Below are 16,500 nucleotides of genomic sequence, written 5' to 3'. Positions count from 1 at the left end.
TTGTACTTCCTGAAATATCACCTTGGCGAGAACCGCAGTTATGATATCCCATCAGAAATCGTGTGTGATTGTTGCTGGTTCATGACAGTAACTCTCAGCTTGTACTCAAGCGGAAGCCGTGCCGCTGTTCGTTGCCGTCGAAGTCAGCACCATTAGTCACATATCCTACCTACGAGTTGATAGAAACATCGCACCCACTGGGATGACTGTATCATGTGGAGTGTCATAATGTGTGAGCTCAAGTCCGGGGTAAGCTCGAGTCCATTCTTACTTGAAAGCTTACCTGCAGACGAACTTCGCCAAGCAATGATAGGCTGTCTAACAGTCCGTCCGCTAGCGAGCGCCCACAGAATGTGATTGGTTCACAGCCCGCCGACCCCTGACACCAAGCTGGAAACAGCACTAGGTCGCAAGTCAGTCGTGGTCAGTATCCAAAATTAAGCCGGCAATCTTGGTAGCCTCATGTCTTCCATTTCTACCCAATACCCCATGACTTCTGTTGAGCTTCAGTCAGAGCGGTAGCCTTGAGAGCGTGTCAGCAGCTTACTCGATGCACTTCCACTTGTGCTGACTACGTTCGGCCCCGATGAACAAGCTCAATAATAGCAGCAGTAAAACGGCAAAACAATGATGCATCGACGGACTCGAAGCCGGACATCATCAATTTCAAGCCCCTGTGGTCAAGGCGAAATGCACGTCTCTGACAGGTTGCACAACGCAGCTGTTCTCGGTAAGCACTCGTATCATCGACTTCGTGGCTCAAACCAGTGGTCCGTCCACCAATGAGCATCAGATCGCAAATCGTATTGCTAGACTAACAGAGCTAATTTCATCAATCTGTGTCCGTCACTGACTACTGAACTCCGCTGCCAGCCCAAAAAACTCTACGGCATCCACTCCTACCATGTGCTTGCCCGGAAGGCGCAGTGATGTTATATCAGACGTCGATTTCGTCTGAGTCCATGGTCATGCTACTACTTCTACCCCCTCTAACTCAAACTTGTAACTGATCAGCTCGAGCGTCAGCACATCATGGCCACCCTCAAGCCAGGAGGCGATACCAGAGTCACTGCCTCTTCACATGGCTCAGACATCTCAACTCCACCACCCGAGAAGTCCACCACCGACCAACCCATCGACCTTGAGCGGCTAGGCGAACAACATGGCTATGCTCTCGACGAGACAGTCCTCAAGCAACAGCTCGGCCTTCCAGCAGATGCCGTACTCAAGAAGGACGCTACAGGCCGAGTTCTAATCCCACAGCCATCTGACTCCCCCCTTGACCCCCTCAACTGGTCACCATGGAAGAAACGCTCCATCCTGATCATGCTGGCTATCGCTTCCTTCACCTGCGACTACAGCGCTGCCACCGGCGCCTCAGCTCTCCTGGTCCAAGCTGAAACCTGGCACATCTCGCCCAACACTGTCAACCACGCCACCGCCGGAAACACATTCATGCTCGGCGTGGGTGGGCTCGTCACGGTCTGGCTCTCTGCCTACTTCGGCCGACTTCCTGTCCTCTTCTACTTCACTGTCATCGCCGCCGCAACGGCAATCTGGTCCGCAGCAGCAGGCTCCTTCGAGTCCTACATGGCCTCCCGAATCCTGAACGGGTTTTTCGTCGTGGCCGCGGCAGGTGGCGGTCTAATGTGGATTAACGTAAGTACTCCCTAAATCACCCTTCGAATCCCAATCCGAGACTAACAACTTACCCAGGACGTCTTCTTCTTCCACGAACGCCCCCGCATGATCAACATCTGGTCATGCGCCATCATCCTCTCCCCCTTCCTCGGCCCCCTATTCATGGCCGCAGTACTACAAGTATCCACCTGGCGCGTAGAAATGTACCTCAACTTCGGCATCATCATGGCCTCCCTCGTCACCATCGTCATCCTCGGCGACGAGACCTTCTTCCCCCGCCACAAACCAATCTCCAGCATATCCAACATCTACGCCATGCCCCGCTGGCAACGCCTCCTCGGCCTCGCCCAAACCAAAACCCGCTACACAGATAACACCATCCTCGGATCCGGCGCCCGTCTCTGGCAAACCGCGACCCGTCTCCCAGTCTTCCTAATCTGCTTCTTCTACTTCCTCGACTTTGGCTGGGTAAGTTCTCCTATCCAGTTCCACTCGCATTACCCAAACTAACTAAAACCCCCAGACCGTAGCAAACAACACCACCATCTCCGTCATCCTAGTCCCCGCCTACCAACTAGACTACTACGGCCTCGCCAGCATCTACTGCTCCCCCGTCATCGGCGCCATCCTCGGCATCCCCCTAGGCCACTTCCTCTTCGACTTCATCGGCCGCCTCTGGGCCCGCCGTCACAACGGCATCATCGCGCCCGAAGCCCGTCTCATCCCCCTATGGATTGTCCTCCCGCTCAAAATAGCAGGATACAACATGATCGGCGTTACCATGCAGCGCCACCTCAATATCTGGGTATTGATCGTGGGCTGGGGTATGCATAACCTTGCTACTATCCTCACGACATCCGCGGTGAGTGCGTATCTGATCGACTGCTACCCTGAGGCATCTGGTGAAAGCGCAGCATGGCTCAATGCCGTTAGGACGCTTGCAGGGTTTATATTGGGGTATGTGCAGATTAATTGGGCGCATTCGGCGGGGACGGAGATCGAATATGGGATTCAGACGGCCATCATGGGCGGTGCGTTTTTGGTGTTCGTGGTGCCCACCACTATCTTTGGATCGAGGATCAGGAAGATCCAGGGGCCGCTGAAGTTCAAGACGAATTAGATTAATATGTGTAGAGGCCACCCTCTCGATTCTGAACACCCCAAGACATCTCAATTATGTATTGTTCACATTACAACCTCTCCTAACCACGGGTTCTACATAATGAACGGGTAATGTCAAGAACAGGGCTCCGCTTTTCGCTTTCGTGGCAAAGGACGACGCCATGCGCGTTAGATGGCAACCCATTCCCAGTTGGCTGCAAGAGCAAAAAAAGGGTAATTACTACTTCAGAGAGCCACTCATTGATATTGTTTGTTCATTCGAGACCGGACTTGGTCTTCGTGCTTCCACCAGTCCGCGGTTGGAAACCCCATCGCAAGAAGCAAAGTGTCTCCCAGAACTCCGTCCATCGCTCGACTTCACTCAACGTGGAGCTCGATGCTGGAACCGCTAATATCGAAAGAAACCCGTGTCGAAAGCCACTACCCATCGTATCGAGATGCATGAAGTCAACAGCGCATCCACCGAGTTTCAAGACTTTGCTATACCTAAGAAACCTGAAGCTTTCAGCAGACACAGATACAGCTTCGAACTTTGTCAATACCTTACCCTCTGCATGCATCAGACCTAGCGGAACGAAAAGGCATTGTACCAAACACCTCGACGGATGTCCATCCAGTCTTCTAATTCTTTCCACGGGTCATATAGGCGTAACCCATCACGCCGGTCCCGGCATACAACCAGTGACACGGTCGTCGCCAGAGGTCGCTGATGACCTCCAATCCTGCCTCGGTGCTTCCTTCACGAGCAACGTGTGCTGCCGCCCATACCAATCCGCCCTGGTACTGTACTCGGGCTCGCACACGCACCGTCAATGAGGAACTGCAGCGCACATGGTGCGAGGTTTGTGGACATGGACGGCATGAATACTTAGTCGCGACCACCCTCAAGTCTACTGGACGGTCCCATGTAGAACATAATTCCTCAAGTCGATACGAGCCTGGCGGGAATGAATATCCCACGCCACTCACGCTCGTCATAGTTGCGGCCACTTTCACATCTGCGCTGTGATAGAATATATACCGAAGCGCAGATTTATCTTTCGATTTTTTTTGCTACACTGTACCGTGCTCAAAGCATGAGGCTGCCGGATCTGCGCACTCTGTTTTGGGTTCATAGACACGACATGTATCATGCTCAAAGAACGCGACGGCACAGTGACCATGTATTAGGAGTGCGTTACCCCGTACTCTATCTCAGCTGCTTTATTGTTAAAGAACATTCTCGAACCGTATCCCAGGGTCTTACTGGTGGTCTACGGGCATAACAGTCAGCCACAATATCACGCTCTGCGAACGCGCACATCTTGGAGGAACGCCATGCCAAGATCATTTATGACGGATCGCAACCCTCAGCATCTTAACATGTTAATTGAACCGCGAGCAACGAACTACAGTGATTGAAAGAAACTTCTAGGACGCCACGTACCCGAACTTAGTAGATGGTGATGGTCATCGGCATCCCTCAGGAGCAGCATGGCTGGGAAACTCCTGCAATTTGAGGCAGGGAGAATCTACCTGACTGTATCATGACTTCTCGTCTTCTACCTAAAGATTCGTAGTAACAGTCATGCTATTACTATGCACCATCAACACCGGCCCAAGTCCCTGCGTCAATACCTCAAGATCAGTAACATAACTCAAACTATCACTTTCGCTCTTCCATGTCCCCTCTACCGGCGCCGGCAATGTCGTGAATATCACCGCTGCCTCCTCACTGTGCTGGCTAATCAACTCGTTCAAAATAAGATGCTGAGCTCGACAGGGTAGATCGTTGAATGACAGGGCCACAGATGAAGACGACGTGTTATTCGTCGCGAAGGAGCGTGATGGTGATGCGCTTCTAGCGTAAATTGAGCGGGAAGGAGCTGCAGCGTCAGCTGCGCCGTCGGAGTTCAGCTGCGTGTTGCTGTCATGGCGTGGATGAGGCTGTTCGGCGAACATGATGCTCGGACCGCCTTGTTCGTCACTCGCTGTTTTGGTAGCTGGGATAGGGGCAGCGGAGAAGGTTGGTGTGGCTGTCCGGGAGTTATTGGACTCTGAAAGCTGTAATGAGGGATTTGAAATGGAATTGATATTTGGTGTTGGCGAACCGTTAGCCATCGCTTCCATGCTGTCATATCTTCGGACTTGTCGGCGGCCACGTGGGTCTGGCGATGGGTTGTCGATGAAGTTGTCATCATAGCTAGATTGGAATCCCGTGGGTGGATTATCTGTGCCGGTTTGTGCTTCATGGAGGCTCGATGCTCGACTGTTGCGTTTGCTACTTCTTTTGGAAGACTTTTTGCTACTCTTCCTTGATGGCGGCCTCTTGTGGTCAGACGATTTGGGAGTTCGGCGGCCGTCATTGTTTGGAACGTCCTCATCCGTCTGCCCATCATCTTCATATCCATTGCCGTATTCATCATCTGCATCTTCGTCGTCCCAATAGTCATCATCAGAGTCGCTATGCTCATAATCAGAATTGTCACTCGCATGTGATGCATGTCTGCTCATTAGATCGTCATCCAGCCTATGGGTGCGCATGCTCGGTACCATGCCCATGCTGGAAAGGTTACCCAAGGACGGCCGTTGCCTAGGTCGCTGTAGTATTCTCCGCAGACCCACGTATCTGGCAATAGAAGGGTCTCGTCGATCGTCCAAGGATGGTGGTGGCCAGGCACTATCGTCGGCCAGGTCAAGAGCGTCGATAGTACTAATCTCGCCGGATCTGACCTTGCCACGAATCTGTTGTAGCTCTTTCCACCACTCTTCGTCCTCGAGGATTTGTTGAACCTGTTGTTCGGTGTCTTCACTAGCATCGTCGCCATTGACGATCAGATTGTATGTTTTTACGCTGCCAGATGCAAGGTAAAAGACCAGAACCTCAGCCTTGATGCGCAAACTTTCCAAAAGCACAGTCACTCGCTCTTTTTCTTCTTGCACATCTGAAGCATATTCGACGAACACGGCAACTCGAAGCTTGTACGCTTTCTTCCACGCCGGGACCGTGTCGAGAATGCATCCCAGCTGTAGAATCAACGTATACGTGTCAAAGTTGACGGTCGTGAGATCGGCCGGCATGCTGGCATCTTCAGCGGATGAAAGGTTGGCGGACATCTGGATTGGCCAGAGATCAATGTACTTTTTGGTCAGCTCACCTTCCCCTGGGTCGGGAAGCTCGAGATCAGAGAATCCAGTTGCGACTGCCACATTGATCTTCAGCTTTAGCACAAGGTCTTCTAACGACAGGACGTAGCTTTGCAGATCAGTCCGCTTCTCAACATAACAGACGTCAGTTGGCAGAGCCAGTTTGACCTGCCCTTGGCTTCTCCGTCGTTTCCTTGGTGTATCTTTCCGCTCCGGAGGTGGTGAAGGAATGTCCACAAGCGGTTGCTCCTGCCGAAATTGAGCCAGATTGAAGAAGCCCATCATGACAATGTTGGGTCTCATTCCACCGAGGCCAGCAGAGAAAACTAGATTTCGTGCACCCCATTCCATGCTTGGTGACACAACGACGTTGATGAATGCCTTGATCTTCATCAGGTCGATGAATTGCGTCCATGCCGCGCGCTGCTTCTTCGCTTCTGGCACAGAGTTCCCAAAGTCTTCGGTGACGATGACGTGCCCGAGGATGAACAGCCCGCCTTTCTTCAGATGGTTGGCAAATCTGATCAACTTGACATTGCGACGAGTATCATTCACAAACAACAAGATTTGCGGTCTCCAGTACTTGACAGATTCCGTCTTGAGCCTAAGGAGATATTTCCGAACCTGGTGGTAAACAAGGCCAGAGGTAACATCTGAGCCCCACGGCTTCGGTGGCGTCGTATAGTGAATGATCATGAACAGGAACACCAGAATTGCTATCGACGCCCCAGCTGCAGAAGGGTCGACGAAGAACATTGTCGCAACGCTAAGGACTGCGCCTAGGAGGGCAGTCCAGACGTTGAAGAATCGGAATGACGGCCGGAAATTTGGCGCAGAGCTCACTTTGAGGAGCAGACAGGCCAGGTGCAAGGAGAAGCTCATCATCAGATAGCTCATGGTAACAAGAGACGCGATGCTGTTGATGTCAAACAAGATCGTGATCTGCGCAGCTAGCCAGGTGAAGAGCACGGCGTACAGAGGACCATCAGAACTTTTTGTGCCCTGTGCAAAGATTCCCAGTCCAGGGAACACACCATCTCGTGCTATAGCTTGGAGCTGCTTTGCTGGGCCGATTATCCCCATTAGCACCGAAAACGATGTTGTGGCGATTTCCCCGAGCAAGACCAGGACTTCAGAGCTGTTGATGTCCTGTACGACATTGACGTTCTTGTGGAAGGTCAGCCTGCTGACGCTGGCTGCAAGTGCAATGATGACAAGTGTATAAGACACGAACGTAAGCAGAATACCATAGATAGTACCAGATGGGATGGACTTGCTTGGGCTTTTGAGATCGCCGGACATGCTTGTACCCGCAAAGATTCCTCCTGTTGCTGGGAAAAGGATACCGAACATGTCGCTCCAGGTCTCACGGTCTTTCGTCTGACTGCCATTTGCGCCTTTCGTGAAGCGTGGCAATAAGTTTTGTCGTAGAGTCTTCAAGCTCAGCCCAGTGAAGTGGGTATACTGCCTCAAATGTGCTGGTCTTGTAAAAGGACGGACGAAGATAGCTGATACTGGAATGCTGAATGTGGCGAGCAAAAGAATGAGAAGAAGACCGTTGCTTGCTCGGGAGAAAAGAGCGCTTCCAGCAAGACAGATCATCACACATAATATGACGACACAAGTAGCCCACAGATATGGGTACCAGCCATGTTCTGGCAGCCGATTTGACCAGATTCCAGAATCGGTTCCGAAATTATAGAGAAGGCAGTCAACAAGACCGACAGCGTTCATTCCGGTGTTCAGGACGAAGCCAAGATACGACACAATGCCAATCGAGCCACCAAATTCAGCACCAAGCGACCTTGAGATGAGATAATATGCTCCTCCGCCACGGACGGTTCCGTTTGATGCCACGGCTGAGATGGAACATGTGGTCACAAGGTTGATAATATATGCTGCAACCAGGAGACCGAGCATACCCAATAAACCGGTTTGGCCAAGGATGAACCCAAAGCGAATGAACATGAGAATGGATAGAACATTAAGACTGGTAGGCACGAAAACTCCGGAAAAAGTACCGAGTTTGCTTGTTGTTGGAGCAGGTTTCTTGTTTGAGTTGCTCTTCTCTTGACCGTTTTCGTCGTCCACACCAGCTTCGAGATCAGCTGTCTTGCTGTCCTTCCTTCTCCGGAATGGGTTGCGTTTTGGTGGAGAGGAGTTATCCTGCCGCTCAGCCTGGCCATCGGTACTCGGTAGGGGTTGTGAAGCCTGTTGTCGAGCATTGTTTGATGTGGAAGTTGCGCCATAGTCAGGTAGATGTGACCCAATGCCTGGAGGGAGCGAGGTCCTCCTGAGCAGCTCTCCAGCATCATCTGTAGCTGTCCTGGTCAAAAAGCTCGGTCGCCCTCTCGTCAGAGTCCCTCGGCCCAGGCTGGGCCATTTCTTTCCATGTGTTTCAGCCATATCTGGTATATTTCATCAATACCGTGTGTAGATTCAACAGCATGGTCCACCAGGTTTAATGGTACCCAGTGTCTCGGCTGGAATTCTATGCCTCCACTGGGCTGTCGGGTAATGTGCCATTAATGATTGGTGTAAAGCTCATCGAGTTCGAAGATTCTCATCCTGTAGGGGACAGCGGGACTACCTTCTCAAGTTCGAGCCTGGAGTACCTCATCGAGTAGGTACATGCATAAATCCGACGGGATCAAGACGGAGAAGGCCCAGCGTATATACAATAGACGACACACAGCTGTTGAAGATTGGTTTGTGAAGCGAGGGATGTCTGCCCGTGCCAATCGGCTTTCTGGAATCATCATGGGAAGTATTACGTCAGCCCAGACCAGCAACATTGGCAGGCTCGTCCAAGTGTGTCATGCATAAAGGTCAGGGAAGTCGCGCCTAAGTCATGGGTCTTGGGGGCCTACTGAAGCGACTTTTAACTGGCTAATCGGCAGAAAATGCTCCCCTTCACCATTAATATTATTACTTTTTCTCGGATGACACCGAGGGCACAAGATCCCATGCTTCATTTTGACGGTGTGAGAATGTGATCTTGTATTTGTGCTTGTGCGATGCTAATTGTGTTCTGTATTTCATTCTCGAGTAGCGCCTGACACCCTCCACTGGCGTCGTCCTGTTACCTCGCTCGATACACTCATTTACAGCCAGTCGCGCAGCTAAGCGGGCTACTGTGGTCGTCTATCTATTTGCACGGCAAGCTGCATTCGCGAATCTGGGTAGCCAATCATGTCGTCCCGGCCCCTCGACATAAGACAGCGAGATGATTCGAGCTCGATAGCAGGCTCCCGATCTGGCTCTGTATCAAGGTCGCAGAGCGGCAGGCAGGTATCGACAATGCGACTATCTTCGCCAGTGCCGGGCCAGTCACATACGCCGTCGCGACAGGCTTCGATCTCGGGAGCTGTGCAGATAGGCGGAACCAACGAACTACCCTCTCGAAGCGACAACTCCTCCGTCCCGACCGCTGGGGCCTCTGCGCTATCATCTGCCCTTGCAAGCAACCCGCAGTCCGTACCACTACTATCTGCTGGGACACCTCCAAGAACGAGAGAAGTGAACTTCAACGACAGGGCGCCGCAAAGCAATTATGGCTCTTTAGATACAAGGCAAATCGCTGGGAGTCCGGCGGTACCGGTAGAAGATCCAGAAATTGTTAAGAGGCACCTGGTGCAGCCCGAGCAAGCTAGTGTCCGCTTCGGCAGCCCGCGTAGGATACCACAGCTCGACGGCCAGGCATCAGACGATTTCTCAAGTCTGCAATTACAAGGAGGAGATGTCACACGCCAGGTCTATCGCTGGGCTGAAGATGCCGAAGGGAGCATGAGAGGCAGGTATAAGCGCAGTCAGAGCTTCCATGTGAATCGTCCCGAACCAGAAGACGAGACCTTGGATATCACCAACATAAGACAACCAGGCGGCTTCCGCCGGAACTTCCTCAGGAGACTGGGTGGTGAAAGTCCTGCCCCGTCAGGTCGACCAAAGGATCGCAGCAGTATTGAGGGAGGGAGGCCACCACCAAAACTGTTCACGAACAGCTTCCTGGAATTCTTGACCCTCTATGGTCATTTTGCCGGAGAAGATCTCGAAGAAGATGATGAAGCGCTTGAAGAAGACGAATACTTCTCTTCTGATGCCGAGCATGCCTGGGGCGGCGATTCCGAAGAACGAGAATATGGCGAAGACAGCGCTCTGCTGACACCCGGCGGAAAGAGGAGGAGAAAACACAAGCACAGAGCTCCAGCCGGTACTGCCAGCACTACCAATGCAGCCCTTCTGTTGTTGAAATCCTTCGTCGGTACTGGTGTGCTGTTCTTGCCGCGGGCTTTTTTGAACGGCGGCATGCTCTTCTCTTCGCTAGTCCTGCTTGGTGTTGCCATGCTCAGCTTTTACTGCTTCATCCTACTCATCAACACACGTACCAAGGTCGAGGCGTCTTTCGGCGATATGGGCGGCATTCTCTACGGCAAGTGGATGAGAGCCTTGATTCTGTCCTCACTTGTACTCAGTCAGCTTGGCTTTGTGTCCGCATATACAGTCTTCACGGCAGAAAACCTTCAGGCATTCGTCCTCGCTGTCAGCAAGTGCAAGTCTTTCATCGATATCAAATTTCTGGTTATGATGCAGCTTGTCATCTTCCTGCCATTGAGCTTGATACGGGATATTGGCAAGCTGGGGTTTACTGCACTTGTTGCAGATGCATTCATTCTTCTTGGCCTAATCTACCTGTATTATTTCGACATCTTCACCATTGTCTCCAACCATGGCATTGCAGATATATCGCTTTTCAACTCTTCTTCCTGGACCCTGTTCATCGGCACAGCAATCTTTACATTCGAGGGTGTCGGCTTGATTATCCCCATACAAGAGTCCATGAAACATCCAGAAAAATTTGCCGGTGTGCTTGGCGCAGTCATGATCATCATTACAGTCTTGATGACCTCAATTGGCGCTCTCTCTTACGCTGCCTACGGCTCTGCAACCAAGACAGTGGTCATTCTCAACTTGCCACAAGACAGCAAAATGGTCAATGTCGTTCAGGTTCTCTACTCTCTCGCTATTCTGCTATCAACACCGCTTCAGCTCTTCCCAGCAATCCGTATCCTGGAGACCGAGCTATTCACAAGAAGCGGCAAGTACAATCCCTACATCAAATGGCAGAAAAACATATTCCGATTCGTATTGGTGGTTGTTTGTTCATTAGTCGCGTGGGGTGGCGCAGGCGATCTGGATAAATTCGTCTCTTTGGTTGGAAGTTTTGCTTGCGTTCCCTTGGTTTATGTATATCCACCATTATTGCATTTGAGGGCGGTGTCGAGGACTACACGGCAGAGGGCGGCGGATTATGCGCTGGCTGGTTTCGGGCTTGTTGCGTGTGCTTATACCACGGCTTTGACTATTCAACAATGGGCAGGAGGATCTACAGCGAAGGCGCCGGGGTATTGTGACTCTTAGGAGATGTCAGAAGAATGGGCGTAGGAGTTGTGAGTCGTGACTCCTGCTAGAACTTGTTAGTACTATTGTCGTTTAGCGAAATATTGACGGGTTCACCTTCCCACCTGTCCTTCGACTAGAAATCGTGCAATTGAGACAGACCTCGGTCGTCTTTTTCTTGTGAAGTACATTTCATAAACTCCTTTCTCAACCCCCTTCTCAGCCTCCCGCTACGGACCTCTATATGAGCTTGCGTACCTCGCGACACTGAGCTGGATCCTGTGCTTACCTAATGCCCCAGCTTCCACGAGGCGAAGCCACAAAGTTTCAGGGGCACGAGCCAAGCAGGGAACGACCCGTAATCGTGCGTCACCGGCTGGAAGCCACGATGCAGAACAGCGAGGATATTCTTGTCCAATGTTCAGGCGCAGAAGTCAACACTTTATCTTGTGTCTGTGGTTATAATCTTGCCTCGATCTTCTATAGTCTGACCAATTCAACGTCAATCCGCTCCTTGGTTTGCTCATTCGAAGCTGTATTCCTAGTCATCAGCTTCCAGCATCAATCTACCGAGTCAAAAGAACATATTGCTGGCCCAATGTGTACTCCCATATAGTGACAATAGCTATTCTCCTCGCCTCACCAACTGCTCTTTCCGAACATGTCGAAAACGTTCCGTCCCTCATTACCGACCATTGCTTCCTCATATTATGCCAATCCAGACCACGGCAGCATTAAAGAAAAACTAGGCGACTTCTTACACCCAGACTCAAATAATCTACCAATGTACAAAGACAAACCGAACTTCCCGCCTGGGAAGCGGAAAGCCACAAATGCGAACAAGGCAGGCGTAGCGATACTGTTTTTTGTCGGTCTGTTATGGCTTACTGGCATGCTGCCTTTCCCGGACTCCTCGTCAACAGGCTGGACCTCAGAAACAAAGAAATGGGCAAGCAGGAGGGAGACAGTGCGGCAGGCATTCATTACAAGCTGGGATCACTACGCCGAACATGCATGGGGCATGGACGAGTTTCACCCCGTGTCACAGACAAGCAAGAACATGGGATGTGCGGTGCAGCATGATTCGTGTCCACCGACGGGATGGATCATCGTGGACGCGCTCGATACGGCTATGATGATGAACCTGACGAGTCGGGTCGCGAAAGCAAGAGAGTGGATTTCTACAAGTCTGGATTTCAGCAAGGTGGATAGTGAAATGAGTACATTTGAGACGACAATTCGGGTATTAGGGGGCTTGTTGAGCGCCCATTGGCTTAGCACGAGTTTCCCGAGTCTTGCGCCGTTGAAGGATGATGATGTGGGTGCCAAGGGAGAGGATCTGTATATTGAAAAGGCAGTTGATTTGGCGGATCGGCTGCTTGGGGCCTTTGATACTGAGACAGGCATACCGCTTTCTTCTTGTATACTTAATACTTCGGTGGGCGTTGGTAGTAAGGGCGATATGGGCTCGGCGTCTACTGCTGAAGCGACAACTTTGCAATTGGAGTTGAAGTATGTGGCTAAGCTGACGGGTGAGCCTTTCTATTGGGAGAAAGCTGAGCGTGTCATGGAAGCTGTTGATGCGCCTAGGCATGAAGGTGGCCTGGTGCCTATCTTCATCGATCCGAAAACTGGTGCGTTTCGCGGTGAGAATATCCGCGTCGGGAGTCGCGGCGACTCATATTACGAGTACTTGATCAAGCAGTATCTGCAGACAGGATCGCGAGAACAGGTGTATCTCGATATGTGGGACGAGTCGTTGGAAGGCATGAAGAAGCACTTGATTACATGGTCTGAAAACGCGAATCTTACAGTCCTAGCTGAGCGACAAAACGGTCTGGACCAGGGATTGACTGGCAAGATGGATCACCTCGTTTGCTTTTTACCCGGCACAATCGCGCTCGGAGTCACCCATGGCAAGACAGTCGCACAAGCCAAAGCAGCCATGGGTAGTGCCTGGGGAAAAGGGCAAGACGAAGACATGATCCTCGCTGAAGAACTCATGAAGACATGCTACGGTATGTACGCGGTGACGCCAACTGGTTTGGCGCCCGAAATAGCCTACTTCAACGTGGACACACCACCTCGCCAATGGAACTCCTCGGATCCGGACTGGAAAATGCCACGCTCATCAGCTTTCGATCCCCTGCCAACAGCTCCCTGGCGGGACGACTATGACATTCACTCGAATGATGTACATAACCTCCAACGACCCGAAACAATAGAATCCCTCTTCTACATGTGGCGCATAACGCAAGACACCAAATACCGCGAATGGGGCTGGGAAATCTTCCAGTCATTCCTAAAACACACAGCAATCTACAACGATGCAGGAAAGGTAGTGGGGTACACGAGCATCAAGGACGTTAATCATCATCACACGGGGAACAACAAAATTCTGGCGGGCAGTAATGTATCAAGAGATAATATGGAGGGCTTTTGGCTGGCGGAAACGCTGAAGTACTTCTATTTGCTTTTTGAGGATCAGGTGAGCGAGTGGAATGATCTGGAGAAGGTGGTGATCAATACGGAGGCGCACTTTTTGCCTCGGTTTGATATTGGGGCGGAGGGGAAGGTATGGAAGACGGGGTGGGAGAGGAAGGAGAGGGGGAGTAAGACAAGCCATTGATCTGACATACATACTGAAGAGCATTTTGAGCGTTCGCAGCAATAGAATGCACATATTCCGGCAACACTGTTCGAAGATTGGCAGCAGTTTTGGTTGTACAGCCAGTGTGAGTATGAGTTTCTGCTACGTATGTTCCACGCAGCTATAGTGGAGCACGAACGCCGGTTCATGGCTTATTGCAGATGTCAAAGGTCGACCCTGCAAATACTGGTAGGACAAAAGGGTGGAAGACCAACGTCCTGCTACACACTGACCATCTACCACGGATTCCCGATCACCATCGTCGAAACATTCACATCGATCAATCCACACTTTCTCCCACCTCTCCCAAGTCCCCATGCGGAGAATCTTCGGAAGCTCAACATGTCATCACCGACGACGACGTCGACTCCTCACTGTTTCACCTCGACCAAACGCTCACCAGCACTATCCCCCACCATGCCAACCTCTATCGAAGACGTCCATGTCACCATCGTCAAACGGCTCAACTCGATCACTCCCTCCCGCCTCACTTTCCCCGTATTCCCGCCAAGCCAAGCTTTCCGCTCTCTGGACTCATTTTCACTTCCTACCCCGGTGGACCTGCCCGTGTTGGATTAGGTGCGGAGAGCTAGCTGCTTATCGATACACAGCGGAATGATCTGGGGCACGTGCTTGGATCTGCGAGGAGTATTTCTTGTGCTTTTCGATCTGCGACTGCGACCTGCTCGTAAAATATTCTTTGCGCAAAACCATTCATAGCCTCATCGACTCAACATTATTTCATTCCTTCCTCGTTCCATTGCTCAACCTGCATGCCTGCACTAATACTAATCAACCGGAGTAAAGCTATGTCACCATCACCACCAGCCACCCGCATAACCTCACTGACGCAAACAGGTCACCTGAAACACATGTCACCACCACCACCACCTCATCACGAACCACCAAACGACACAACACAGTGAAAGCAAACCAAGACAAACCAACATCACCCACAACGCCCACAACACCATATCACCATCCGCGCACCACGCGTGCAACGAAAAACAGATTCCAAACGTACCCCACGGGAGTGCATTGGCAGGCCGGTCCATCACAGCCGCGACACCTACCATGAGGATTCAAACCCACCATGTCACAGCCGCGCGCTCTCTTCGCACGCAGACATACGTACACACACATGTTTCAACAACAAGTCCACCATTCATACCCGTCAGTCACCGCCCGCCGCGGCGGGCGGATAAGTCGTGCCAACTGCTTATTCACACAGTAGAAGTGCCTTCTTATTCATCCGTTCGTCGCGTGTGGGAGATGCAGGGAGGGAGGGAGGGTGGATTGTGTACCTCACCATCGCCTCGAGTTGCCGCAAGGAACTCCGACATCGCTACTGCACCACTCCTTCATATCGGCTTCACTGGAGTCGTGCCCGAGGGAGTCACAAGCGAGCCACGCCCACGTGTCCACACACAGGGTTAGTGAACATATATGTCATGAGGCACCATCCAGACGACCGACAAACCAGACGGGATCGCGATGGCAGCAGGAGACCCGCCGTGGCTTAGCAGCGGCCGGTCGAGTGTTGCTCTAGCGTGACTTGATGATTGTTGCCCTGCTTAGGGGATCCTGGCGCTGCTGTATTGTAAGACCAGTGGATGTCCTGGGTTATGGAAATCGAACGGGTACTGTTGATGTCGCGCGACTATATGCGTTTGATATTGATGGGAGACTCTGAGATTTGGGGTGGGTGGGCTTGTTCACGTCTGTTTATTGGGAGATTTATTGGGAGGGTGGAAGGGGTGGTGTTGGTTGGGTGTGGCTTGGGGAGCTGGATCTGATGGTGACGACGAGTGGCACTTACGAATTCATGGCGGATGTGAAGAAGGCTGGAAATGAATGGCATATGTGCTCACGTCAAGGTCAGTTGAGTATCACCCTTCTCACCCCATCATCTGCCTACTGTACACATCGCTAACACAACTATCATCAGATCCTTTTACAGTTCTCTCAGTTCGTGCTCTCCCTCTCGTGACTAACGTGCACAGTGTTTCAACCTCTCAGCTGCTCATGCTCTCGTGCTCTTATGCACCTTCTCTTTTTCATCACTTCACATGCTTTGAGCGTGTCTGTGGGGAAGGAGGCCATGAGACGACTGCGTCAGAGTGGCTGTAGGTTGGTCCAGATTTGAGATTCTTGTGTCATCGATATGACAGGCACGCTGTGCCGGGCTGACGACTGGAGTCGATTTGTTGACGTGCGTTCGGTTGCTCTCTCTCTGGTGGCTTTAGTACACCGGTTATTTGCCTTTTGCGTCGATGATTGCGCGGCATGATGGAGTTTGGAGTGGGAAAGATTCAGCATGTGGAAGGCGCGGAGATGGAGCAAAGTGGTTCCGGGAAGGAGCGAACGGCTCGAGCGGGTATGTCTAAGGCGAGAAGAGTATGGCTGAGTACGGGGTAGGCAGCTGCTCAAATTTTGGAAGACCTGATGCGTCCTTGATATGCCACGAGCGTTGCAACCAATTTCTAGAAGAACATCGAGTCATCGAGGCGTCAGATGTCGACAGAGCGGTGTTACTCACTGTTGAAGTCTCAGTAGTGTGACAG

General features: G+C 51.6%; 4 protein-coding genes across 4 annotated transcripts; 3 read left to right on the top strand and 1 right to left on the bottom strand.

The window, feature by feature from the left end:
- Nucleotides 1-1,032: 1,032 nt before the first annotated feature.
- Nucleotides 1,033-2,761, top strand: PMZ80_003954 (uncharacterized protein; the record flags this gene model as incomplete). Its single annotated transcript, XM_064872381.1, has 3 exons — nt 1,033-1,659; nt 1,717-2,109; nt 2,165-2,761. The coding sequence occupies 3 exons, from the start codon at nt 1,033-1,035 to the stop codon at nt 2,759-2,761; spliced, it is 1,617 nt and encodes a 538-aa protein (XP_064731039.1).
- Nucleotides 2,762-4,308: 1,547 nt separating this feature from the next.
- PMZ80_003953 (uncharacterized protein) lies at nt 4,309-8,295 on the bottom strand (the record flags this gene model as incomplete). Its single annotated transcript, XM_064872380.1, has 1 exon — nt 4,309-8,295. One exon carries the CDS (start codon nt 8,293-8,295, stop codon nt 4,309-4,311), a length of 3,987 nt encoding a protein of 1,328 aa, XP_064731038.1.
- Nucleotides 8,296-9,081: 786 nt separating this feature from the next.
- Nucleotides 9,082-11,307, top strand: PMZ80_003952 (uncharacterized protein; the record flags this gene model as incomplete). Its single annotated transcript, XM_064872379.1, has 1 exon — nt 9,082-11,307. One exon carries the CDS (start codon nt 9,082-9,084, stop codon nt 11,305-11,307), a length of 2,226 nt encoding a protein of 741 aa, XP_064731037.1.
- A 640-nt stretch (nt 11,308-11,947) lies between these two features.
- On the top strand, nt 11,948-13,915 carry MNS1 (mannosyl-oligosaccharide alpha-1,2-mannosidase; the record flags this gene model as incomplete). Its single annotated transcript, XM_064872378.1, has 1 exon — nt 11,948-13,915. One exon carries the CDS (start codon nt 11,948-11,950, stop codon nt 13,913-13,915), a length of 1,968 nt encoding a protein of 655 aa, XP_064731036.1.
- Nucleotides 13,916-16,500: the final 2,585 nt, after the last annotated feature.

This window comes from Knufia obscura (genome assembly GCF_036327395.1).
Source record: "Knufia obscura strain CCFEE 5817 isolate CBS 148926 chromosome Unknown scaffold_4, whole genome shotgun sequence".
In the NCBI taxonomy this organism is placed as follows: Eukaryota; Fungi; Ascomycota; class Eurotiomycetes; order Chaetothyriales; family Trichomeriaceae; genus Knufia; species Knufia obscura.
This window is presented reverse-complemented; position numbering and strand designations above follow the sequence as displayed.